Source organism: Trichinella spiralis, assembly GCF_000181795.1.
Source record: "Trichinella spiralis strain ISS 195 chromosome Unknown Scfld4, whole genome shotgun sequence".
In the NCBI taxonomy this organism is placed as follows: Eukaryota; Metazoa; Nematoda; class Enoplea; order Trichinellida; family Trichinellidae; genus Trichinella; species Trichinella spiralis.
This window is the reverse complement of record NW_003526943.1, coordinates 5,561,493-5,588,082: the sequence shown is the minus strand read 5'-3', so window position 1 is coordinate 5,588,082 and position 26,590 is coordinate 5,561,493. Positions and strand designations below refer to the sequence as shown.

Genomic DNA, 26,590 nt, shown 5'->3' with positions numbered 1-26,590 from the left:
ATTCCTCTTCCTAACCTTAATTACAACTGTACGACAAATGAGAACATTATTGTTTTGATCTTCCCTCCTTGTCTTTGGGATTGCGCTGATCTTTACAAAAAAGGTAACACAATCACCAAAAGTCTTTACTTACCGGTGGACGGAATTATTGCTTGCTTTACTTCAAAGTTTTTATTATTGCCGTAAGTCTACAATACAATGTGAACTGTATTGGAATACCACTGCTCATGACGGGAACAAAATTACACTGATGCTTTACTACAACGTGAACACTATTACAATAATGCTTTACAAAAAAGTGAACAGTATTACAATAAATCTTTACAAAAAATGCTATATCAAAATCTTCAGATGTACTTTTGGCTTCTTAGAAAAATGTAGTATGTTTTCTGCTGCGCATCTTCATTAACAGAGTCTTTTATGGACTGCTTGTACTGCAATGCATTCGTGTTCCCTGGCAGGCTGGAGTAAACACTACTTGGCTCGGCAAAATCTTCGCCAGTCTTTTTTTCTCATAGTAGATGTTCATAAGAAAGCCCTCGATACTGCCATATTGCTCCGGAGTCAGCGGTTGTCGTTTTTCAGGCGGTTGCGGGTTTCGGGATGGGCAATTGTACAACATCACTGACGTCGAAGGGACGGTGTATGTTGTGGTGATAATGTACATTTTGCTGGACAGCGAAAACTCTTCAGAATTTTCAGATTCGTCTTTTCAGACTCAAAATTTTTCCATAAAACTGCTGCTTATATACAGTTTTTTAAGGGTCAGTCTTTGTTTGCCATTGGTTAGAGAATCAATTAATAGTCTTTATCTTCAAAATTTCCTTTGTCTTGCAGTTACCGTGTCAGTAGGATAACATCAAATAATTTTGTAGTTATGAGATTTAGTTGTATGATAGCTATTCCATAATCCCATAATTGTTTTCAGTAAGATAACATCAGATAATTTTGTACTTATTGGATTTAACTATATAATAACTATTCAGGAATTCCGTAATTGTTTTTTATACTGTATTATTAAATTTGTCACAATATTAATTAGCTATAATTTGAAGGCTATTCTGAATTTTTGTTAGCAGCATTTTAGTTATATCTATTTTACAGTTATAAAATATATTCTATATATTTTTAGTTATATCTATTACATATAAATAAATATATAAATAAATAAATATGTATGCATGTATTTTCTTTTTTTGTGTGTTTAAAAACTTCAATCACTAAATGTTCTGATGCGTGTTGTTGTTGTTGATATTGTTATAGTGTTAATCAAATAACCAGTGATAAAAATGATATCGTTTTTCAAAATTTGATATTTATAAGCATTGGTGGAGGATTTATAGCAAAAAATGTTTTATTTGATTAAACAACTAAATAATAATTAGCGCACATTAATGTCATTAATAAATATCACAGACATGAAAAAAGAGGCAGGTTCAGGCTAGAAGTTTGTAATATCGTTGGTCGTTGTCGTCCCAGAGCAGTTGGTCGAACAGTTTACAGCCGACGCAAAATTGGATCTGCTTGCAATTGATATCGTTGGGAGGGATTTTGAAGTCGAAAAAATACGTATCAAGCATATCGTTGCCTCGATTCAACAAAACGGCATTGTGATCTTTGAAGTTCAGCCAGTTGTTGTCGGTGCAGCGGATGAAAACTTGAGCATCAGTGCAGGGTCTTTGGATTTTCACCGTACCGTACAGTCGTTGGATATCATTGCGTACGGTTACACTTTCCAGTGCAACTTTTTGGTATTGTAAGCGCTTTTGCAATTTTCCAACGTTGTGCATGGGCTGCTGAAAGGTGAACATCCAACTGCTCTTCTGTTTAGGCAGTTGTGTGTTGAAAAAGGGATCCAAAATTGCACTGCTCTCTTCGTTCAGATGTTTCTCATCGTCTGCAGATTGTACTGGCTCAGTAGAGCTGGGAACGACAAAAACTTCTGCTAATTGGAAACCGAACTCGTCCAAAAACGATACTTTTTTCATTTTTCTTTTCTTTTTTTCTCCACGTTCATCTTTGCATTTTTGTTCCAGTTCTTTGTCCAAAATCTCCAGAATTTCCTTTTTCAAATTCTTCAATGAATTTTTGCTTGTTTCATTGTTGATACCATCGGATAACTGTAATTCGTCCATATCTTTCTTGTATTTTGTTATCTTTGTTTTTGGTAGGTATATTCTGATCAGTGGGATCTGAATCAAGTGGAATAATGTATTATCGTTTTGAGCTTGATTTCTCGCAACTGTCACTTGATGAAATGACTTGGATAAGAAAATTACTTTGTATTTATCGTGCGATTATACCCTCGTTGTTGGATTATCTCACTTAGGTCAGGGTCTTTTTAGCGCAAATGTGACACTAGCTATTGTTTTTTCCTTTCAGTTGCGTTACACTGCAATTACTGGGCGTCAGTTGTATTTTTTGTTTTTAGTTTACCTTGCCATTGTTGTATTCAGAAAACTTCCGGCTTAAGCATCTGTGAATGTTTACTTACAGTTTGTTCCATATGGAAGCTAATTATTTCCTCAGTTGACGTCGTAATTTTTGTTTCTTTGTTTCCTGTAGCTGAAAACATAAATAATTTGAAAAAATAAAAAAGAAAATGCATAAGGTTTTTTTAAATAAGGATGAAATTTGCTTATTTTTACCATTCTACTTTTTAGTTAAAATGTTTCCACGTTTTAGATGGAATTCAGTTATTTCATGCACTATGTGAGAATAATTTGTAATTGTTTATTAATATAAAAATATCAGTATATTATTGAAATTAATTCAGTTAATAAAAAGGAATGCTTTTAGCACATGAAAGAACAGGAAGAGGTACATTTGAAAACTTTTGAAAACATGGCTAGGAAATATCGAGTCCGTCCTACAATTATGACACCTGTTTGGAACGTTGCTGGATTTTTATTAGGTTAGAATTTGAGCTAGAATTCTTTATCTGATATTTTATTTTGTTTTACAGGAGCTGGAACTGCTTTGCTTGGCCCAAAAGCTGCAATGGCTTGCACAGTTGCCGTGGAAGAAGTCATTGGTCAGCACTACAACAAGTGATATATATATATATGTATTTATTTATTTATTTAAGCATATCGAAATTAAGAAAGCTTTAATATTTAAAATATCGATTATTTAAACCATCTTTTAAAAAAATTTCTTATGCGTGGTAAACTATATTAAAAGAAAACATTCATCTTTTAGTCAAATACGTGAACTTATACTCGATGGCGAAGAACATCACAAAGAGTTGCTAGAGGTGGGAAGTTTTTCGTCCAGAAGTTTATATGTTATATTGTTTAATGAAGTTTTACTTTTTCTCAGACAATAGGAAAATTTCGAGATGAAGAATTAGAGCATCATGATATTGGTTTGAAGCATCATGCACTTGAGGTGAATTGGAAATAAACAGTTTTCATTTAAATATAAATAGCTATAACTCATCAGGTATTAATAATTTATTTGTAGAGAAATTGTCTTATTCAAAATTTGTATAACTTTATTATGTAGATTTTACATTTAGAAGTATTTAAATTTTTCTGCTGTTTAATATTAATAAAAATAATTGAATTAACTTGGAGAATATAACTTTTTGCAAAATGTAACTTCTTAAAAGGTATGAAATTTTCTCTCAGATTTCTAGTAGCTGTTCTTTATTGCAGACCCAGTTTTACGGTGCTATGAAGACAATTATCCAATTTGGCTGCAAAGGTGCTATATGGATTTCAGAGCGCTTTTGATGGTTTTATTATTTTCAGTCCACTAAGCCGTTGTTCATGAATGTATTGAAGAATTTAGATATAATTAAAATATTTGTTAAGATATGAAGCATAATAAAAAAATGTATACATTGAATATAGCAAAACATGATATGTGCAATTACATGGAGTGTTCTTTCAGATAATTTAGATAATTATTAGCAATTGTTTAGCACTTTTATATTTCACAATATCTAAATTTGCATGACTGAATTAAAATAAAAGCAACATAATAATTGATGTTAAAAGTAATTTTCATTTTCATTTAAAAATGAAACTATTATCTGTTAATGTGAAAAATGAGAAGTACTACTACTGATGTAAAGTATGGTAGCTGTTTTTTCTTTGATATTTTAAAAAGTAATGATTTTTTAAAATATTATCGCTAAAAGAATTTTTATAACTAATAATAATAATAATTTAAAAAACTCCAATTATAGTAACTCAACACTTTTTCAAAAATAAAAAAGGTTTTTGATTTCTAAATACCAAAATTCCGTAAATAGTTAGCAGGCGAAAAGCTACTATATGTAGTGAAATTGTTATCTTTAAGTTCTGAATTATTTATACAGAGATGAAGAATATGATGATTAGATCATATGAAAAAAATCTCTTTATTTCGTGATTATGCACACAATTGTATAAAAAAGTATTTACGGATTTTAAGAAATTTTATCAAAGTTTAAACTTTTTGATTTAAACAAACGTTATCTTTAAAATTTTAATTGCTAAAAAGAAAGTCTTTAATGCTTACTTATTTAATTTATTTTTTATCAAAGCGCAGTCAAGATAATCAGGTGATAATTTTACTGTATTATATGAAATTTAAATATTTTCAAGTTAGTAGACATTAAAAAATGCTGTTGAATTAATTTAAAAAGTGATTTTTCAACAAAAACTTTTCTGATAATTATATTGAAATATTTAATAAAATTGCTTATAATTTTTTCTTCAAATTATTTTATTTAATAAATTAGTTTGTTTCATGTATTTTTAATTGTTGTGGATTCAGCTGATGCACTTGAAATGGGCAATGTACAATTTTGCAATAAATTTGCAAAATTATTCAAACTGAAGAAGCTGCCAACAAAGTCAGATAATTGTTCAGATTGTTTGGTGAGTTTTTCGAATTTTATTTATTTATATGTATTTTTTCTATTTCACGTATTTACTATATGAATGTGTGTTGATTATTTTGTTGCAGACGACGGACTCAATATATAATTCGCCTTATTTTTATGGAAATTTGCCAAGTTATGAATTGATTCGAGATTTTTTGAAAGTAGATGGTGATTTTTTATTCCGCAGTCCGATTGTTGGAGAAGAGCCAAATTGTCTTTATTTGTCCGCTCTAGCGGGGGAAGTGGCGTATCACTTTGCTATTGAAGCTGTTGAAGTACTGGAATTTAAAAAAATTGACTTTATATGATAATTCATAATTAAAAAAACAAATCTTTTCATCCTCTCACTTAGAAAGGATACAGCATCGATTCTGCTGTTTATCCAACAGTGACGAAATTGATCAACCATTACCGCAGAGAGAAGAAGCCCCTGATGGCGGACACGACTGTTGTTTTGCTGAAAAGAGCCGTTAGGAAGCCCCACTGGTTATTCCAAATTTCGGATATTCATATTGGAGAAAAATTGGGCGAGGTTTTATTTTTTGTTGAGAAAACAGCAAGCAGGAGTGAAGTTCCGTTTCTGAGATGAAATTCTGTTCAGGGTAATTTTGGATTCGTCTACCAAGGTCTGCAGAAATTGTCGAACGGTGATGAGCGCACGGTGGCAGTTAAATTTTTGAAAAATGATACTGACAAAGATTTGAATGCTGAAAGTTTGTCGAACGAATGCCGATTGTTGCGCAGGCTTAATCACAAAAATTTAATTCGATTTCAAGGCCTAGCGGTTGACACAGTTGGCTTGAAACTAATAGTCGAACTTTGTGACAGTATATAGTTTTTTTAAAAAATTGAAACAGATAATTCTTTCTCTATTCATTCTATCCTGAACTTTTTCTAAGGTGATTTGAAAAGTTATCTCAAGAATGATCGTGTCACCATGCCAATATGCGTTAATATGTTTGTGCAAGTCGCCTCTGCAATGGAATATCTCGCTAATAAAAAAATCATACATCGGTAAAACGGTCTATTTATTCAGTTGAATTCTTTTTGTATTATTAATGTATCAACTTTTTATTATGCTATTTCAGCGATTTAGCACTACGAAACTGCTTATGGAAGGACGAGACAGTTAAAATTTCAGACTTCGGATTGGCTAAGGAAGGTGAATTTTATGAAATAAAGAATAAAGAAGCTATTCCAGTGAGATGGACAGCGCCAGACGTCCTGTCACATGGTATGCCTATTTTTTACATTCAAATTGTTTTGCCATGCATGGAAAGTAGATCTGTAATCGTTGATTAAGTTTCGCTACATCGGTGATCAAAGCCAACTATAAAATTCTGAAACCATATCAACAGAGAAAGTAATAAATTTGTTGAACAATTTGTTCAATCAATAATTTCAAAATTCCATAAACTGAATTGCAACTGACTATAAAAATATTTCATTCTTTTTTATTTTGGAATGTTTGATTCTCTGCACAGAGCATTTCCTGTAATAAATTAACACGCCTTTTGTATTGTTGTAGGGAAGTATTCTAAAAAATCTGACGTTTGGTCGTTTGGTGTGCTGATGTGGGAAATTCTCGTAAAGGGAAAATGCCCCTATCAAGAGGAAGAACAGCAATGGACTGGTCATTTTTTGACAAATCTACTTGAAACATTACGCAACGGTATAGCAGTATAATTTCTGACAAATGTCTTTCTATTGTTTTAATTGCCAGGCAATCGACTGAAGTTACCCAACAACACACCAGAAGATATCAGAGAAATTGTTATGCATTGTTGGAATTTAGCTGAAAGTGAAAGGCCAACTTTTTCTGAAATTCGTAAAAATCTCGAAATGGCTTATGCGAAACTTGAAAATAACCCAGTGATAAAACACGAAAATACATGATCAATTAATGCATGCTGCTTAATACATGATTATTTGATTGTAAAACATTTTAAAATTTCAAGTTAAATATTTTTTAAAACAATTAAATAAAATTATTTTTTAATAGAATGTTTTAGATTGAAAATATTAAACGGTTTTTATAAATAATATTCACTAAATACTGTAATAATAAACTATCATTATCAAATATTGCTAATTTGTTAAAACTATTGTTGTGAGCATATCAAATAAATCGGTAATTTTTTTAATTTGCATTCACTCTTCTCTGAAAATGGTTTTGAATCTATGACTTCGATTTCAGTTCGTAATAACTGTATTCATATGTCATTCAAAACAACATATTTTTATTGGAATTTTATTATGTCATGCTGTAATGCAGCATACAGCAAATATTTCAAACTGAATATTATAGAGCAAATTTGACAAATTAACAATTAAAAGCACTCACTTTCTTATCAAAACTGTATAAATTCCAATAGTTTTAATGTATTAATAATGTAAAAGTTTTACAACAGTTGTAGCCAGTAATTAAAAATGTGGTTTTACCGAGCATAAAATTAATTAATTAGTTAAGCAGTGTAGTAATTAGAATTTACTAAAAATGGACAGTTCGAAGGCGTATAAATAGTAGATTAAAAAATTTCGATTTTTCAATCCAGGAATCTTCATTTTGTACAATGTACCTTTGCATTGATGGGTCATAAATCGTTATAAACGTAAAATAAAAACACTCCATTGTTTATAAAAAGATTTTAATACAATATACATACATAACTTGACAGTGTATACAATAACAGGAATGCTTTACAGTCAATCTTCTTAGCACTTATAATCAAGCGAGTATGCGATGCACAGCTTTTCCGATGCAAAGCTCTCAAAAAGAACTGAAACAAACTTCCAAATCAAGTACACATTAACGCAGACACATAACAACAGCACTAACTGATGATGACTTCCTGTGACTCTTTGACCCATTCGGCTCTTACCACATTTTCCAAACGGTTAAGTAATAAAACATCACCCAACAGCTGCCATGTGGAAAATTATGTGAAAACGTTACGTTGGCATCACGTATAATTTCAAACTTCCTCATATCGACACCACACAAAAGTCAATTTTCCATCTTGCGTTATTGAGTGATATGGGAGATATCAAGCTCTTTCCTGTAACACAGAACAATGGGAACAATCATGTATTGAACGTTCGGTGCGGTCGTTTCATGGATCGTTTGGACACTTTTCATAGTCCAAACTAGTAGCCGCTTTTGCTCTCTGATAGTTCCATATACACATTATTGGCTTAAACAGTTGTCCCATTTAGCCGTATGACACGCATTCCTCGTTAGCCAGTGGTAAGTGTTGGCCAATGCCTCGGTTTTCTTTGGATTTTCTATTAGCCCTTTTCTGTCCTGGTAATTGCTGATACGTGCGATACCTTATGTGCCTGCGATTACTTCTGACCATCCAAGCCTGAGTTGAATTGAGTATTGCCATTGCTTGACTTCGACATATTACATTCTTCGTTTATCGTTATCTTGTCACGCGTGCCTTTGAATGGTTTGCCACAGATAAGCCAACTGCAAATTAGTGTAACCAGCAACAAGAAGCGTTAGTACGTGCTGAGCAGAGATGTAATGGCACTTTAAATACTGCTTCTACCACTGCCAGTAACTACTTTGGTTTCATTACTGCGCTTCATATTTGTCCTGTCCTGTGCTGACGCCGATCGCAGCCAAGATTCAAGGTACAATCATAAGACAGTATACATAGTATCACCAGAGATTATCAGGTAAGATAACCCGGTTTACTGTACCCATTACAGCTTGCCACAGATAAGCTAGCTGCAAGTTAGCGTAAGCAGCAGCAAGAAGCGTTTGTACGTTCTGACCAGAGATGCAATTCCACTTTGAATACTGCTTCTATTGCTGCCAATAATTATTTTGGTTTGATTACGATACTTCATATTTGTCCTGTGCCGACGCCATAAACCAAGCAACGCAATACCGTCGACAAGAATCACATTTAACTAAAAATGATTCAGATCGCTCAGGCAAAGCTTTTCATCCAAAGAAAATGGAATCTTGGAATCGAAGTTTTGCCAACTTACAGGATGCATAGCGTTCCACATAAGCGTAGACAAAGAGTCCAAACCGTCCATATGTCTTGTGATGCGCCAGCTATCTACGGTTTCCATGGACGCTCGTCTCAGCTATTTCGAGAATTTTCATCCAGACTCATCTTGTTTCCATAATGCTTCCATGTTGACTCATTTCAGTTTTTTTAATCATTTGGTGAAATGTGTAGCGTTTCGTCGCTGTTGCTCGGTGAATTATACTCGAATAGGCAACCTTCGATTCGATCACCGCAACCGGACGTAACTCTGCGACTTCTTTCGATCTTCGCAGCCATTTAGAATAATATGATAAACGTCTGAAATAAACAAAAACTTTTACTGATACAAAAACAGAAAACTGACGTAACAAACCACGTCACGCACGGGCACAACGCAGTCATAACAGCAACAATGACGACCAACTCTGGACTGCCTTCATCTGTAGATTTGGCCACCGTTTACGGTGAAAATCAAGTACAATGTACTGATGACATAATAATAGTAATATTTATTACTCTCCTGCGGCTAATATATCCTGATCTAAATATTTTTAACGATTATCAGTTATAAACAATTCACATTTTCGTTACAGCTGTATCGCCAGCTAATGAAGTTTCCGGCAAGTATTTTGCAGAAATGCGACATAATATTCAATTTTCTGCTCAGCAATTATATTAAAAATTATAATATTTGAAAGTAATATATAAAAAATTTTAATGTTAATAGTAAATACAACTTACACAACTGCTGTACCACAAACTAAAACAAATAGTTCCTGCATTTTAATTACAGTATCCCATCTTTATTCTCCTTATCAAAGAGTTCGTTTATTACATTCGTTGCTCAATATTTTGCAGAAAAAAAAACAAAAAATGAATTTCAATATTATACTCTAAATTAGTATCTAAATACTGAAATGAACAAAGATATACACATAAGCAATGTGAATATCCATAAACGAGCAAGTAATGATATAATAAATGTCAAAAACAGCAAAATGAGACATGAGAAAAATTGAAACTTTTGCGTAATTTGATTTTAGAAAAAAATTTGTTTATAAATTTAAATTAATGTAATGAACCTTTGTACAGTCACACCATTACTGTGGTTTCATTAATTAGGTCACTCTTTTACGATGTAGTAGTTTATTTTAGGTTAACTGATAATTTTATATTGAAATTTTAGCTAGTTTTAAATAATTTTTTTTAATTTTGCTAAAAAAAGTAATTAAATTTTTAAATCAGTATATTAGGCGCAGTATTTTCTTCAGGAGCAGTTATTTTGTTTAGATGGCAGAAGATGCAGTTTTTGAAGTTGAAGCAATTTTGGATAAGCGAACTGGTGAAGATGGTGAGGAGTTGTATAAAGTGATGTGGCGTGGCTATCCGATATCTGAAGCAACCTGGGAGCCTGTGGAAAACCTTGGTGGTTGTGCAGATTTGATTCGCGCGTTTAATGCGCACAAAATTGTCGTTCCACCATCAATGGAAGAGGATAATTATGTTGAAGGTATAGCTTTTATTAATTTGCAGTCTAGCCAAGGAATGTAATTTTGCTTTTTAATGTTTTAATTCAGTTTTCCTGATTGTAGGGTGACAGTTTGACAGCCTAGTGAAACTTTTTTTAATCATTTTTTTGCTTGAATATTTTTATTTATTAAACATTTTGCTTTACTTTTCAGTAGTTATTTGTATCACTTTGGCTCGCGTTTTTATTAATTTTGTTTTAGCAGATTTGTTCTGACTAACTTTTTTCAGATTATTCTTTGAATTTCTAAACTCTAATTTTGTGAAGAGCAGAGTTATTTTGAATTATAATGTATGTGATATAGTTTAAAATGATGCAGATATGAATTTTCATATAGTTCAGTTCAGTTTTATTCAGTAATGTAGGCTTTTATGCTTAATGCTTAATTTTTATAATTTAAAGTGTTTATGCTTGGTTTCTTCATAATTTATTATGAATTTATTAATTTTAATTTATTAATTTTGTTATATTTTTTACTGTTGTTAGATTTACGTGGTCCTCCACAACTTGAGAAGATGCTTGAAGATGATAAATTGGAAGAGGAACTTTCTCAGATTCGCATTCTGGGAAAACGTGTGGCAGATAATGGTCAAATTGAGTATTGCATTGCAAAAGAAGATGAGGATGATTCCCAGGGTGTTTGGGAGCCAGTCGAAAACCTAAATCGATATGGGGATCTTATTACGCAATTTGAGTTGAATTTCAGATTTACTCGTTCAGAAGAAGGAGATGACGATCTTCCTCTGCGTCAAGGTAATAATTTATTTTTTTTAATAGTCATGTTTTTATTTTTTTTTATTTTAGGAAGAATGACACGCGCGACATTTAAAGGAGATTCTTTAACGCCTTTCAGTCGTTTTTCAGAATTTCAAGAAACTAATGAACAAGGAAGTACGTATGTTGTTGAGCAAGAAGACAGATTAATTTTATTATTATGTTATGTAAATTATTTGTTTCAGAAAAATACCGTCGAGCACCGTATTACGAAATTGAAAGGCTGTTAGACCGACGTATAGCTCATGATGGAGGAAATGAGTATTTAATTAAATGGAAGGGGTATCCTATTGAAGATTCTACATGGGAACGGGAAGAAAACATGATGGATGCGGCCGGTGTAATTCGAGAATTTGAATCTCGCTTAAGGAGAAGAGATGAATTTGCCCCAAAACGACGAGGTTACAAATAATTACGTTTTTTAGGCATATATTTATTTATTCATAGTTTAGGCAGACCACGAAAGCAGAAAGATGGACAGCTAGACAATGTAGACGGTATAATTTTACAGTGTGTTTAATAGGAAATTAGCGTTCAAGATGTGTGAAAATTAAGTAAATATGCATGTATATCTGTAGTTTGTACTCCGGTATATGTTCAGAAATATGTTGTGTAATGCTTAGTACTTACAGAATTTTTATAACATTTTTGGGGTAGCAGTAATATGCAGAGTACAAGTTGTAATACTTATATGTTTGTGATTGTGCATATTAAGGTGTTTTAAGTAAGTTAGGTTTCTCCAATTTTACTGAAAATGTTTGGTTATATTAATTTGATGCATTTTTGTTATGGTTATTAGATTTGTTATCTGACGATACTATTACTACAGAAGCTATGGACAATGAAGATGCTGAGGAGGATTTTCGTAAGTTATTGAGTTTAAGTATTTCGAACTAACTGAATCTTTTAAATGAAATAAGAATTGAAAAATACAATAAACATGATTTTTAAATGAAAACTGAACTGTTGTTTATAAAACCTTACATAATTTGCACGCCTAAACCCGTATCTGAAAAGTTGTTTTTTGAAAGCTATTTTAGTATCATTATAATATATATGTTTAGGTTATTTATTAATTTTTATTATTTAGAAGGAGATTTCAGTCTAGAAGACCAACATCATTTTATTAGTGGACGAGAAGTAGCTGAGTTGTTGGGAGTTCGAAGAGATTCGCCGAAAGGAGGAAGATTAATCAGTATTGTACGTTTTGCTGATGGAAAAATCGAAGAAATTTCAAACAAAGAAATTACCAGACAGTGTCCTCATCTTCTTTTAAATTACTATATGAAACATGCATGCTTTGTTAAATTTGAAGATTTGAAAGATGATAAAAACTGATAGACGTATATTATATATAGAGCATGTTGGCAAGATTTATATCTATATACAAGTATATTTGTTTGAATGTATTATTGAAAAATTTCAATGTACATAGGTGGATGTATATGTGCATATAATAAATCTGCTATTTATTGTAAGTGTATTGAATATAATTTTGACACACTGCTTGTTTAGTGAAGTTTCAAATTCAGACTATACTTTCAGTTCTCATGTTAGATATATATCTGAAATAAAGTTTACTATTTTCAAAAATAATATTTAGATAAATGTAAAGTACTTAAGCTTTACTTTTATCATATAAATTTGTTTTTGTTTATTCTCAAATGTTTTAAACGAAAACTATCAGTATTATAAGAAACATATAATAAGCTTTATTAGCTTGTCATATATTGAACATTTTTCGTTAGAAAAATGTTTATTATAATTGTATATCTATGAACGTTGGTGAAAAGTAAGTAGGCAAGTAAATGAGTATTAAGTATGAGCAGAATGACTAGAGCAGTTGATATACACGAAATGTTCTGTTCACGAATATTAACCTGAAATAACGAGCGAATGATTCATCCATATTTTCAATCGCCGTACAAAACCGTCGCTCTTTTGACTGAACCAAACCCATTGACATCCATAAATGTCGACTATCTGGTGCATGTCCATTTTCAAGATCAATTAATTCTGGTATTGTACAGCCACTTCTTTTAGCTCGACAAATGCTGTCCTCCAAAATAATGTAGTTGGTGTTGTATTTTTTCAAAATGTTATATACCTAAATTGAATGTTAAGAAGTTAAGTGTTCGATTTTAAATATTAAATTTACATCTTCGGCAGAACGTCGGGCGTAGATTTGATAAATATCTTTCGTCCTGTCGCGTAATTGCTTGTTTTCGAAATGAGGATGATTGGTTATTGGTCTTGAAGTGCAGCACTTCACGCCAGCCATAAGTTGCATAGAGCCGGCAAAAGATGCATAAGGTGCAGTAGTGTTGTTTATCCATTCCATCAAGTTTACCGTATCGGGATCCCAAAATTCTCTTAAATCTTTCATTTCTTCCCTGAAAATGTGAGCATTTATTTGTTGAAATTAACCTCAACCCCAAATCGAAAAGCAAAATAAGCAGAAGGTGCTCACTGGAATCGATTATAAAAAAGAACAGAATTATAACCAAGAATTGCAACGATCACCGACAGCTGGAACATGTGAATGTATTGACGACGATTATGGCGAAATCCTGGCAATGTTTTCCAAATATCTTCGCTGCATAACAAAGCGGTCGCTAGTACAGCCATCAGTGGAGACCACATGTAAGAAATTCGTGTTACCATCAACGATACCAAACCGATTATCACAGACTACAGAAAAAGGAAATATATTAACAGATTAAATAAATAAACATAGCAGCATATGAACCTGAAGAACTAAAAAGGCTAAATCAGCTCGTCGTTCGAAATAATCCGTAGTAAAAAATTGTCGGTATTTATTGTTGCTCAACGAAGCCAAATCGCACCACTGTGTCAGCAAATCTTTTCCAATGACGAACAAACAGCCGCTGAACATGGTCAAATACAATGGAAATAAAAATGTCTTTGAAGTATGAAGAAAAAAGTCGTTGGACAGGAAAGAAAATGCATCATGGCATAAATAAACGCGAGATTCAAAATCACGCACGTTGGAAAAACCAAATTTTCCCTAAAGCAAAAAAATAGGCAATGTGCATTTCAATTCTATTTGAAAAGAAAAATATCCAAAATTCCAACCAGCAAAAATTTAAATATGTGATCGTCACTTTCGACTCCAAGCAGACGTTTCAGCAGAAACGTGAACAGTACCATGGTTATTATTGTAATCAATATTTGGGTTGCAAGTTTGCAAAAGCCGGCCACTACACCGCCGGAATGAGTGCTTCTTCGAAATAGATGCAACGAAAACAATGCCGACAAATTGAACGTAACCAAAATTGAAGACAAAAGCATTTTTGGAAAAAATTGCAACACAAAAACAGCAACAAGAGCGCCCAGATGAATGAAGAACAACAGTACGGCTTTTTCCAGATTTATCAACTTCAACACACTCAGTGCGTATATAGCCATCGCTTGAAAAAGCATCGCAAATTGGTTGAATTGCCACATTAGCATAAATAAGAACGTGAACCAAAAGATACAAAATCGAATACAATTTTTCCCGACACGAGAAACGGCATCGTAAGTTACAGATTTCAAATATACGCAGACGAACAGTATTTGCAACCAAAACATCGGCAATGCAAAGTGTTCACGTAAATTGACAACAAAATGAGCTCTGGTCATGTCGGATAAATTTGTCAAGCAGAACATCCCGCTAAAGAATAAAAAATTCATTAAAAGTGGAAAAAGCAGAGAATGTTTTTCGAAAATTTACCATACTAAAATGGCAAGAATCGAGTTGGAAACAAAGTAGGCGATCAAGCAGAGCGCTGATGCACCCAAACCCCCAACTGAGAATACGACTTTGGAGTAGAAGATTGTTGGTGAAGCGAAATTCCACCCTTCAAAACCTCTGTATATTATCGCGAGGAGAACTTCTTGGTAGATGTTGAATCGATGTAAAATATTAATCGAGTGCCCATTTTCGGTTGTATTGTCCACTGTTAAATCATAAATACCTTAAAAATGGTTCTCGTCAGCAGAAACAAAATTATTTATTGAACTGGCATAATCTTACCACGAATAAGAGACGGAGAATGAATCAACTGCTTGAAATAGGAATAATATAATCCACATTCAGTACGAAAGGAGATCTCTCTTTCCAGTTCAGTAATATGTGAAAACCACAAATAATTATCGTGTAACTGATAAATGTACCAACCGTAGAATGCACCGACCAACATGCACAAAAATAGTGCAAAAGTTGGTTTCAGTAGTTGCATAAAAAAAGGTTGGTCTGAAGGAGCAGAATCAACTTCTTTGGGAATTTTTTTCCGACCATGCACAGTTCGTGAGCCCAAGCTTTCATTTTGCGAACTGTGGCCGACGTTTTTCTTTCGCTGACGAACCGAATGCTCTTTACTAGCCGTAATCATTGTAAACAACTTACGTGGACAATAAAAAAAATGCACCAACTAAGCTATTGATACCGCAGAATAAAAACAAAAAAAAATAAAACTTCAAGTAACAGTTAATAAAAATTAAGTACATAACTTTTCACAATAATAATTTACATTATAATAAATAAATAATTATTCTAATTGATTTATTACAATTTCTGATAATTATTGTTTGCATTTATTTATTCGAAACGAATCAACGTGTTTCATCTTGTTTGAAATAAGTTCGATTTAAATTTTGTTTCTATTTTAAAATAAATTTCTGAAAATATGCATCAAAAGGTATTTCAGTTAATAATTTAAAATCATGTTTTAAAAATTTTATAAAATAAATCAAAAATATGAATAAATAACATTAATTTAACATTATTAATTTTTTTCAGTGAAATAAATTCAGACTAAATTTTCACGACAGTTTATTAAAAAACATTTCTCTAATGTTATTTTAAACAAAAAACAAATTTAATTTTTTGTATTTCACCAATTTTTTTCTTAACACCGTATAGTGATTCAAAGGTTTTCATAAAGACTTACAGTACTTTTTCTCGTGCCATTCATTGCTATTGCATAATAAGCTGTCCCCTACTGTTTTTGTTCAGCTAAAAAATATACAAACACTAAAGCATATTTATCGTTAAACAAATTTTAAAATCTGATTTAGACTGAAATTTTTTTATTATGGAAATTGAGAAAAATGAACATGTCGCAAAGCAAACAGAAATTGAAATTGCTGCAGAAGAAGTGTTGATGTATCGTGCTGAATTATTGGAACTTGACCGAAAGCGTCAGTCGAACCGTGAAGGTCTCAGAGCTCTGCAAAAAATGGATAAGGACGACAAAGTGTGGATTTTGCTGGGGCAAAGTTTCATTAAAATACCCGTTGAGAAAGCGCTGAAAGCATATCAACAAGGTAGAGTACGTTGTACGATTAGTAAAACACTTGAAACATTATAAATTTTAATAATTTAGAAAAACTTAACATTGAAAAGAAGGTAAATGAATGCCGTGATGATACAAAAAACAAAGTCGACCTGCTCTGCAAGTTAGAAGGCGCAGAAAACAGGCTAGCTGGATTTAACTTGAAAAGCTTAAACCAAGAAGAGGCAAAAACTGTAAAATGGAACTAGTGGTTGGACATCAATAATGCCATCACGAATTTTACTATTTTTTGTTGATAATCTTCTCCATATTTACAATTCTGAAATGAATGAATAATTTTCAAACAGTTTTCAAAGAATTTTTGAAATTGTTACGGCTTCAATTGATCCGCGAATTCTCGAATAGTGTTGGCAATGGGATCTTCCGGGAGCGAAGATAAAGCACTCATTTCCACGAGATGTGAGTCGGTAAATTTTTCTACCGCGCTGGAATTTCCTGCTTCAATGACGCGATAAATTTTCGAAACGGTCACCTTAATTGGTCCTTTTTTAAATAAAATTCCTTTCGCAACAAATTCGTATTGCATTCTATTAAAAAAAACAAAATATAAATCATTTCAAATAAATTACATAAATTTGAAATACCGAAAACCAATATCACCAAGAAAAGCCATCATATCATTAGAAGTGCACAAGCAATTGATGACTTTGCGTACATTAACGGGACATTTTTCGTTTACATCAGCTTCGCTATCTCCCATGTATTTCACATGGTATGGTGCATTTGGTTGATCCAATGATCTACGAACATGCCAATTTACAACACCCGCTTTTACGTTTTCTAAAGAACAAGATGTTAATTGAATTACTAACTGCAAGCATTTCATACTGTTAGCAAAAACCAGTTCGTGTTCATGAAATTTCTCAAATTTAGGATCTGCAAGACCTCTTAAACGTTCGATTAACACAGTATAGGCAGAGTCCAAAACGCTACCATATAATGTAAATTCAACGGTATTCATTCCTGCAAAATAAATCATTCATCTTGTTCAATAATAATAAAGAGTATAATAAAACAAATAAGAATAACATATTCAATATTTTACTAAAAAATAATTTAAATAAAACTGTTTCAAAAAAATACATTATCGTCAATATGAAAAATATGAAGAATTTTATTCAGAGACAAAGCAAAAACAAAATTGTTTACATTTACAGTAAGAAATTAATGTCCTTAAGTTTTTGATTATTTTGCAATAAAATAAAAAAATTTATAAATAAATTGCTTTAAATTAATAAATTTTATAATTTTATGAATCTGTAAATTTTCCTTTTTTAAATTATAAATTTACTACTTTTACAGTATTTTTTACTGTGACCCACATTTAGGAATATAACAGGAAGTGTTTTGCAAAATGATCTTCTTTTATTTTGTTTAAAGCTGAAGCTGTAAAAGTATCACTCCGTGTGGCATAGTTTCATAGTTGTAGTTTTTCTTTACATTTTAAAATCACAGCCATTTTGAATGTTTTTTAAAGTAGAAATTCGCCTTTTTGCGTAAGAGAGATTTTGTTTAAAATTAAGATAAGCTGCTCGAACATTTCCAAACAGGATTCTATATTCATTTAATATATGTTCGATATTGTGTCTAAGTGAACAAATGATGCTTGAAACTATTTTAATACTGGAATTTTTATATTTAGCGTTTATTTTACAGTTTATCAGTTTCTAATTTATTTTGAAACATCATGCTGATGCTTTACTTTGTTTTTCTGGGGTTATTAATAATAGAAATTAAAAAGAAAGTTATGTTACTGAAGATAGCAACTGGACGAGGAAAATATATATTTTTCTAAATTTACTTTCGTGATTTCACTTTTTATTATTTTGTTTAGATGACTTCAGCTCAGGAAACGGTAGACGAGTTGCAACGTTTGAAGATTTCGGAAATTCCGAAGTTTTTATTAGATACTTTTCAATCTTGGACAGATCCTTTAGTGCAGTTGATCGATTTGTTAGAAAATGTTTCTCCATATTTTACTCCTACCCGTTCTAAAAGGTTGCATCTCATCATAATTGAAAAATTCCAGCATTGGCTTGAGGAGAATTGTAAAGTTACTTCGGTTAGCAATGATCTGCTTATACGAGCATTTGATATTGCAACTGCTTGCGATATGGAGCAATTTTATATGATGGCCCGTATTTTTCAAATGGAATCCAACAATTCCATATTTGTGGACTCTGTTCGAAAGTTGGCTCATTCTGGTCGTTATGTGGACGCCGTAGTTTGTATCAACACTTTGCGACTACACAGTATTTTTGAACTTGACGAAGTATAAAAATACTTTACATTTTTATTGCAGTATTAATTATTTTGACTTTGTTTTCAGATTTTAGTACCATGCATGTTCCATATTAATGGTAACACTACGGATGTTTTGCAGTATTTACGCAGCGCGCCAAACTTGATTAAGAAATTTTTTCAAACCTTTGATAGACTTTTGAACAGTTATTTTTCAATGAAACAATATGCTGAGTATGATATTAAATTACATTTAGCATTGTTTATGATTATATCTTTTCTCTAGACAAGTTCACATTATCGGCTCTAATTTTACAAGGAAGGATAGAAAATCAATTTCGAAATCTGTTATTTTCTTGGCAAAACATTTGGATGTGGATATTTGTAAGTTTGTACAATGGAACTTTGGATGCATTTCAGTTTACATGTAGCGACATAAAATTTCTAAATCTATTTATTTATGCATTTTGTTTTTAGCCAAATACAAATCACTCAGATTCTTTGCATATTGTGGTGCTTTAAAGTTTTTGTGTGCATCACTTTATACTAACGGCGACATGAATTATGATGGTTGGAAAGAGTTGGTTGAGGTGGTGTTGCAAAATTATCCTGAATCGATTAATTTTCTAATTGAATTGCTGTGCGATACTTACTGCGATCAAGCAGAAGCGGCAAAATGGGCTGAACAATATGAAGTGCAATTGAGAAATTTGTTTAAATGTCGAAACAGAAGATTCCTAACAAGTCAACGAACTTTTGTTAACAAGGCAGCTGTGTAAGCAAACAGTGTTTTTTATTTAAATATAAAATAGTAATTTTATGTTTCGGATTAATTTTAGGATATCGCCTCAGACTAAACCAAAAATTGGAGAGTTTTTGCAGTTGCCGAGCTTCATTGAAATTTGTTTTGTTGACAACTACGACGCAGCGCTCACTGTCTTGAGTGAGATTTCCAAAGAGGATACAATTGGAATCGACAGCGAATGGCGTCCTACGATGTTTATTAACGATGTTGTTTCGTATGATATGCGCATGAGTGATATTTTTCAATTCAATCATAACGTTAAGCATTTATTTAAGGGCAGCAGATGTTATTCAAATAGCTACTCGTCAACAGGTTTACCTGATCGACTACTTTCAATTTAATAAGGATGAAAAGCACGCTAAACTGAAAGAATTTAAAAAAAAATTATGGGAAATATTTTGCGATGCAGAAATTAAAAAAACTGGCATGTTTTTTTTTCTAAATTTTCTTTTTCAAAAAGTATGAGTTTTTCATATTCAGGTCATTCATTAAAAACGGATTTGTATTACATTTTTGGTAACAAAGATTTTTCCGTTACAGCAAATGTGAAGAGTGTTGAAGACATTTCTAAGCAGGTAGCTGAAAGTTGCTTTTTTTAAAAAAATATTTATCCATATCTTTTCAGATTTATGGCATGTGTGGCTCGCATTTTAATGATGCATATGATGTTTTTGCAAAAAAATATAACTTGCTGTCAATAAAACAGCTGTCAGATAATTTTGACATTGATACGTTGGTTTCTTGTTCAGAAGGAGATGGAAACATTAAATTGCCCAAACTCAGCTTTACTAGATCTCTAAATGATCACTGCTTTGTATATCTTGGTTACTGGTTGTCTAAAAGTGAACGCATGTCCAATTGGCAAAGACGACCTCTGAGAGAAATGCAAATGCAATATGCAGGTAATGATGCTTTGAATTAGTCGTATCATGGGTTGATTGTTAAGTACTATTATTTAATTTGAACTTTCAGCTCTGGATGCGTATTCAGTTATTTCCATTTGCGATCGCTTGGAAGACTTCATGAACATTGCTGGAGAGTTCATGTCAAATGTGGAAAATGAGCATAAGTGAAGAACACCCCTTTATTCGTTTGGCATTATTTTGAAATTGTGCGCATTCATTTTTAAATTAGGTATTTATTCGAAACTATTAATACATGGTCTGTTTGATGATTGTTTAATTTTTTATATGATATGTTATTTTTGGTTAATGTTCTAAATCCCGGTGTATTCATTGAACCAACCTTCTTTGATTGATGAAAACGTTTTTGCTGTTTTTTTTCTATTAAGAATTCATATTTTACTTTTCATATCTGATTAACGAAATTAATTTTTTTGTTATTTTTAAATTGTATAAAAGTTATAATTTAGTATTGCAAACTTCAGTTTATGCTTAAGTTTGTTCACTTGTTTAATTTTACTGCCGTTGCTTTCATCGGTTGAGGAAGAAATTTAAAAAATGAATCAGATCAATTCGAAGAAATTAAAATGATTTGTATGCAGTTGTAACTTGCTAATCGCTAATCGCGATAAAAAAATGTTGTAGACTATTTCCGGGTTTTAGAACATTATACAGATGTTTCGTAAAAGTTAATTCAACTGTTGTTTGTTGGTATTATATTGATGTTTAGTGATGATTTGTTGGTGTTTTGTTGAACATACCGTTATATGTTTTTTGATTGTTTATTTTAGTTAATAAATGTGTCGTTTATGAAAATGTGCTGCGAATTACATCTACACATTTAAATTGGGGTGATTCTGTAATTCATATGTGAATTAGCAAATCCTTGGATTTACATTTATTTGTACATTATAAAAATTTGAAAAGCTAATAAGAAAGACATTATGAAAAATATGACTTTTTCACATAATATATTAGCATAAATGACAGATTAGCATATTTTTTATTATTGTGCATTTCGAATAGAAGTTACAATGATTACGTTAATTTTCGGCAATTTCAAGCAATGATGGATATATGCGTAATAGTTTTTCATCATTTTTAAAGCTTTTTTAAATGGAGGGTTGGACACTGAACAAAATAAGTGAACAGAAAGTAAGTATTTTTATGTTAAATTATGTTCATGTCAGTTAATTAGCCACAAAAATTAATTTGTTAATAATTGCTGAAAAACATGCGTCAGCTGATAGAGATGCTGCACTTCTGTAATAAAGTTATGAAATGAAGCATAAAAGTATGATCAATCATAATAAATTAATGTTTTCACACGTATGTGAAGTGCAGAATATGTAGTTCAACAAATAGTACGTATGTATGAACTTGAATATTACTTAAATGATTATAAAAAATACTCATTTAATAATATAATAAACTGTAAATGCATGCGAATTATATATATTAAAATTTATGAAGTACATTTCATTATATTTATTTGTTCACTTCGATTTTCTTATGGACATCTTCGTTTATTGCAATCAGTAAACAATATATTCCACATTTATTTTACTTATTCATCATTTTAATACAGTATGCCTTAATTTTATTGTGAAATGTGGCTGTCTTAAATTGTGATATATTTTATTGGGATTTTTTAACAGGTAATAGCTTGACGTTAGCAGTGATAATTTTCTGGTGAATGTCTTTGCTCTTTACTAGTATTTAATTGTGTCTGATAAGGAAATTGCCAAGTTGTTGTAAGAGAAAACTTTTCAATTGTTTCAAGCGTCTAAGTGAATTTGCTTTACTTATTACGCGATTTTGAGTGTTCTTGATCATATTAGGATAGATAATATTACGAAAATAATTTTGGGAGGGTGCATTTCTTCGTTTGAATGGTGAAAGTAAATAGCTATTTACACTTTTAGCACACTTAAATTTAGACATCCTTTTGTTTGCAAAATTTTGTAGCATTGGAAATTTTCTTAAAGTTTTACCTGTTGATAAACAGCTGCTTTAAAAACATCTATAAATATATCACATTGTATCTTGATTTACGATTATTTCACATGAGCAAGCGCATTTCAATCTTTTATTGGATGCCTTTGCTGACGTGTAGATGTATGTGCTAGTAAATATTTATGTTACAGTTTATAAATGAAAGTTTTAGATAACATTAGAGAAACTTCGACTAACGTATGTGCTGAATTATGTAACATTGATTATTAGTTGTTTTCTCTTTTACTTTTTTTGATAATGCAACGTGACACAGTTTGTTCTGTATTACTAAACCAGATATGTGTGCATTTATTTATATATTTATTTATTTGTATTTGCTTGTCACTCAAATGCAGGGGGGGTGTCACCCATTTTCAACTCAGCCCTGTTTCTCGATTGTCACCAATAGGTTTGCATTCTTTTGCAATTGCTCATCGAATGTTTTTTTTTTAAATTCTATTGTAGAAGGAAGTAATTTTGATAATTTCTGTAGTGTTCTTTTCAAATGACCTTATAAATAATGTTTACTTAGTTATGGCATTGTTTTAACAAAGTTTCGCAACTTGGAAGCAGATATTTTGTGCTGAACAGCTCTGAAGAAAATGCTTAAGGTATGACAAATTTTAAAGTAGTCATGAAATGTATGTGACTTTTTAAAAATTATTTATGCTTTAAAGAAATCAATTTTATTTTATTTTATTTTTATTTTTCTTTCACTTGCTTTTGAAAATGGAAATTTAAGATAATTTTAACATTCGAAAGTTCAATAGCAGCAATCATTGACCAGCAGCGTCAAACTGCATCCACTTTAAAGACATCTGAACAATGCCCTTGAGGTTAGTCTTAAATGAGACATTAAAAATGGGAAAACGTGTATGTAAAAGTTTTCATACAATTTTGGATGTCATATTCAAGAGAAGTACATTATCGAATTTTTTATAACGTCACACAGAATGTGATTAAAGCAGTTTATGTTGAATTTGTATTTTACATTAATTTTTTTAATTTTATTAAATTTCCAATAGTACTATTGATTGAGCACTAAAATCAGAAGGACTGACAGTGTACAAATAAAAACCCCACTAGTGTACAGTGTTCGAAATAATCAAGTATAATTTATTACTGTACACTTTGAGCAGATTGTTTGTGATAAAACGCAGTTTGAAAAGAAAAAAGAATTGGTAAAATACGTTTATGGTAATTTATTTTTATGTCAAAAAATTTTCACCATTTGTTCTGCACGATTGCAGTGATGTTAAACGTTGTTTATTTAAATGATAACGATAGTGGAATAATTTTCGCTTTCAAATGTTTGCGCATCGTATGTTTAAAAAAGTAAAATTTTTTTGAAAGTGCTTTTTTTTCATTGGTTAAATTTATTTATTATGAATGAAAATGTTATTTTGTTTTTATTGATTGTGTGTATGGTATGAAAAGGGAATTGGTGTATTTTTGTGATTTTCAGAGTCTCAGGGTGAATACTTCTTTCTTGAAGTTCGACTAAGCAGATGCTCCAGTGTCGACGATGGGCTTGTCGAGCTGCATGAGAAATCCGGTGGTTGTGTTTTGTCTGCAACTTTTTCGTTGGGTACCGGTGGTATTCATTTCAGTTGTAGTTCTATGGTCCTACTACGCATACGTTTTTGAACTTTGCTTTTGTAAATCATGCAAAATGTTTTCCATTTTTCCCAATTATATAATCCAGTATTTGAATTTTAGTCAGCGTCCAAAGCTACATAGAGAAAGGTGCAGTTGCGGAAGAGTTTGTTGTTGCATTTTATGCGTTGTTAAAAATTCTTTTTCGTTCAGCTGTATATTTAATCCCATATCATTTGATTGTGATATTGTTCATGTGGTCCTATTGGAAAACAATATTTTCCACAGTGTACACAGCGCCGCCGTTGTTTAGCATATCATCGTCGGATGTGACTCGATTAAGGCAGGGTAATTTGGAAGCTACTTCAGGCTTCATTGCCGAATTGACAAACTCTTTACCTGTCCGCTGCCGGAACAAAGATGGAGGTGAGATTTGTACAAAATTTTTATTCCCATGTGAACACAAACAAATGTATGAATATAATTTTTGTCATATTATGACGTTTCTTTTTCTCCAGGTTTGAGATATTGCGAAAAATGTCAAATTATTAAACCCGATCGTGCTCATCATTGTTCCATTTGTGGCATGTAAGTGGTTCTCAAAAATGCAGTCGATCCAAAATGCTAGATGATTTCATTTGTTCAATTTTGTAGTTGTTTGCTGAAAATGGATCATCACTGCCCTTGGGTGAACACGTGCGTCCATTTTGGCAATTATAAATTTTTCATCTTATTTTTGGGCTATGCGTGGATAATGTGTTTGTTTATTGCACTGACCGATTTGAAATATTTTGTCGCATTTTGGACAGTGAGTTTTTAATTATCATAAATAAAGTACAAAAAGAAAACAGAATAAACTGTTTCAGGATGAAGGACGTATGCAGAAGAAGAGTCAATTTCACATAATGTTTTTATTTTTCGTCGCCTGCATGTTCTTTTTCAGCGTTAGCAGTCTATTTTCATACCACCTCTGGTTGACGTCGAAAAATCGTACTACACTCGGTCTGTGCAGATATTTTGTTTTTTACATCTCACATTATATAAGCTTGTGTGGTTTTTTATTTAGAATCATTTCGGGCCCCAATTTTTAGCCACGGTCCTGACAAGGAAGGATTCAACCTGGGCACGACTAGAAATTTTAGAGAAATTTTTGGAGATTCACCATTTTATTGGTTGATACCAGTCTTTTCTAGGTAACAGCTTCGCGTCTTTGTTTGAAAATTTAAACTGTATTTCATGTTTTGTGTTCTTATTCTGCGGGAGGGTTTAAATTTTTTTAAATATAATTTCATTTGCACATTAAAATATTTACTTTTTGGATAATTTATTTCATTTCTTTTCTTGCTTTTATTTATTTTACTTTTTATTATTTGCTAACTAGGTTTGAATTTGAATAGCTGATAGAGATAGCATCTCAGCTGGAATGATTTTGTTAAACAGAAGGCGTAATAAATTTTGTTAAGAAAAATGCAATAAATATTTATGACTATGCAAAGTATAGCATCTCGGTCTTCAATTGGATGCTTTTATGGCTTAACAGATGTAATTTGCAAAACGTGTTTTCATTATTTTCCATTTTTACAACTTTGCCTCGGTTTTTATGCTGTCACCAGCCGGCCTGTTTTTGAACATTTTCATGCGTTCAAACAATTGATTTATTATTTTCAATATCAGGGTAAATTGATCTGACCAACACAAGTCGAGAATTTTGTTGGAAAATTTATTATTATTTATTCATATTTTATTGAATCAAATATTCTTTATATTATTAAAAAAATTTAGTTTATTATTATTATTATTATTAAAAAATTATTAAAGAATTTTATTAAATTAAAAAGTGTATTTAAAAGCATTTCATAAAGTGGATATTTTCACTGATTGAAGTGTCCAAAAAGCAATGAGCATTTTTTTAATACAAAAGCATTAATGATTATCCATGTTAATATAGAAAAATTATAATTTTTTCATACCTTCATCTAGTTTATACATTTTTTTTCTGTCAACTCAAAATTTTCATAACGATATTATAAAATAAGTAATATATTGTATTTTTTTCGTTCTGTGATTGCTTTTCTCCTTAGATGAGCAGTTGGAAGTTTGAAAATAATTTAAAAATTTGCTTGACAGATCATGAATAACTTTTATTCATGTACGACAATTTATGAAATGAATTTGTTATTTATTTGCCTATTTATTTTTAGTCGTGGTGATGGCGTTTCATTCCCATTAGCCAGAGATCAGACTGCAGCTTACCATTTCCCTTGATTTGTTCGTCAAGATGAAAAAACTGCACACCGATGACAACTGTAGAGTAGCCGTCAGCAAATGCTCAATAAAAATAATAATTATCAATTTGACTACGATTATTAACAAACAGTTTATACAGTGCAAATTGATTTTGACAAAACAAAAGAAAAATTGCAAAAGTTAGGAAATGTTTTTTTTTCCTTCATATCATTCTGCATTAATACTGTAGTTAAAAAGTAAACTGTGCTATCGTAAGTCG

At 31.4% G+C, this 26,590-nt stretch overlaps 9 protein-coding genes across 9 annotated transcripts; 6 read left to right on the top strand and 3 right to left on the bottom strand.

Annotated features, from left to right (window-relative positions):
- The first annotated feature begins 439 nt into the window (after window positions 1-439).
- On the top strand, window positions 440-1,760 carry Tsp_01362 (hypothetical protein). Its single transcript, XM_003377149.1, has 3 exons — window positions 440-501; window positions 533-641; window positions 1,446-1,760. The coding sequence occupies exons 1-3, from the start codon at window positions 440-442 to the stop codon at window positions 1,758-1,760; spliced, it is 486 nt and encodes a 161-aa protein (XP_003377197.1).
- A 1,084-nt stretch (window positions 1,761-2,844) lies between these two features.
- Tsp_01363 (Coq7 family protein) lies at window positions 2,845-6,562 on the top strand. The gene is made up of 8 exons (XM_003377148.1): window positions 2,845-2,914; window positions 2,966-3,050; window positions 3,202-3,256; window positions 3,322-3,390; window positions 3,756-3,779; window positions 5,478-5,589; window positions 6,018-6,110; window positions 6,405-6,562. The coding sequence occupies exons 1-8, from the start codon at window positions 2,845-2,847 to the stop codon at window positions 6,560-6,562; spliced, it is 666 nt and encodes a 221-aa protein (XP_003377196.1).
- A 1,981-nt stretch (window positions 6,563-8,543) lies between these two features.
- Tsp_01364 (UbiA prenyltransferase) lies at window positions 8,544-8,965 on the bottom strand. The gene is made up of 3 exons (XM_003377147.1): window positions 8,879-8,965; window positions 8,660-8,797; window positions 8,544-8,612 (listed from the first exon to the last, which is right to left on the bottom strand). The coding sequence occupies exons 1-3, from the start codon at window positions 8,963-8,965 to the stop codon at window positions 8,544-8,546; spliced, it is 294 nt and encodes a 97-aa protein (XP_003377195.1).
- Window positions 8,966-9,067: 102 nt separating this feature from the next.
- On the top strand, window positions 9,068-12,523 carry Tsp_01365 (chromobox protein). Its single transcript, XM_003377146.1, has 11 exons — window positions 9,068-9,145; window positions 9,239-9,385; window positions 9,477-9,507; window positions 9,611-9,705; window positions 10,174-10,393; window positions 10,898-11,164; window positions 11,216-11,302; window positions 11,371-11,586; window positions 11,638-11,682; window positions 11,985-12,050; window positions 12,276-12,523. The coding sequence occupies exons 1-11, from the start codon at window positions 9,068-9,070 to the stop codon at window positions 12,521-12,523; spliced, it is 1,500 nt and encodes a 499-aa protein (XP_003377194.1).
- A 190-nt stretch (window positions 12,524-12,713) lies between these two features.
- Window positions 12,714-15,582, bottom strand: Tsp_01366 (conserved hypothetical protein). Its single transcript, XM_003377145.1, has 8 exons — window positions 15,225-15,582; window positions 14,922-15,165; window positions 14,282-14,861; window positions 13,935-14,213; window positions 13,656-13,876; window positions 13,344-13,578; window positions 13,066-13,292; window positions 12,714-12,750 (listed from the first exon to the last, which is right to left on the bottom strand). The coding sequence occupies exons 1-8, from the start codon at window positions 15,580-15,582 to the stop codon at window positions 12,714-12,716; spliced, it is 2,181 nt and encodes a 726-aa protein (XP_003377193.1).
- A 702-nt stretch (window positions 15,583-16,284) lies between these two features.
- Window positions 16,285-16,733, top strand: Tsp_01367 (p53 and DNA damage-regulated protein 1). Its single transcript, XM_003377144.1, has 2 exons — window positions 16,285-16,521; window positions 16,596-16,733. The coding sequence occupies exons 1-2, from the start codon at window positions 16,285-16,287 to the stop codon at window positions 16,731-16,733; spliced, it is 375 nt and encodes a 124-aa protein (XP_003377192.1).
- Window positions 16,734-16,855: 122 nt separating this feature from the next.
- On the bottom strand, window positions 16,856-17,506 carry Tsp_01368 (mediator of RNA polymerase II transcription subunit 18). The gene is made up of 3 exons (XM_003377143.1): window positions 17,374-17,506; window positions 17,130-17,325; window positions 16,856-16,970 (listed from the first exon to the last, which is right to left on the bottom strand). The coding sequence occupies exons 1-3, from the start codon at window positions 17,504-17,506 to the stop codon at window positions 16,856-16,858; spliced, it is 444 nt and encodes a 147-aa protein (XP_003377191.1).
- An 873-nt stretch (window positions 17,507-18,379) lies between these two features.
- On the top strand, window positions 18,380-20,664 carry Tsp_01369 (putative exonuclease mut-7-like protein). Its single transcript, XM_003377142.1, has 8 exons — window positions 18,380-18,817; window positions 18,875-19,020; window positions 19,073-19,170; window positions 19,264-19,561; window positions 19,626-19,903; window positions 20,072-20,166; window positions 20,217-20,493; window positions 20,564-20,664. The coding sequence occupies exons 1-8, from the start codon at window positions 18,380-18,382 to the stop codon at window positions 20,662-20,664; spliced, it is 1,731 nt and encodes a 576-aa protein (XP_003377190.1).
- A 2,685-nt stretch (window positions 20,665-23,349) lies between these two features.
- Tsp_01370 (palmitoyltransferase ZDHHC2) lies at window positions 23,350-26,349 on the top strand. Its single transcript, XM_003377141.1, has 8 exons — window positions 23,350-23,407; window positions 23,954-24,127; window positions 24,208-24,510; window positions 24,603-24,672; window positions 24,739-24,892; window positions 24,951-25,086; window positions 25,151-25,277; window positions 26,286-26,349. Exons 1-8 carry the CDS (start codon window positions 23,350-23,352, stop codon window positions 26,347-26,349), a joined length of 1,086 nt encoding a protein of 361 aa, XP_003377189.1.
- Window positions 26,350-26,590: the final 241 nt, after the last annotated feature.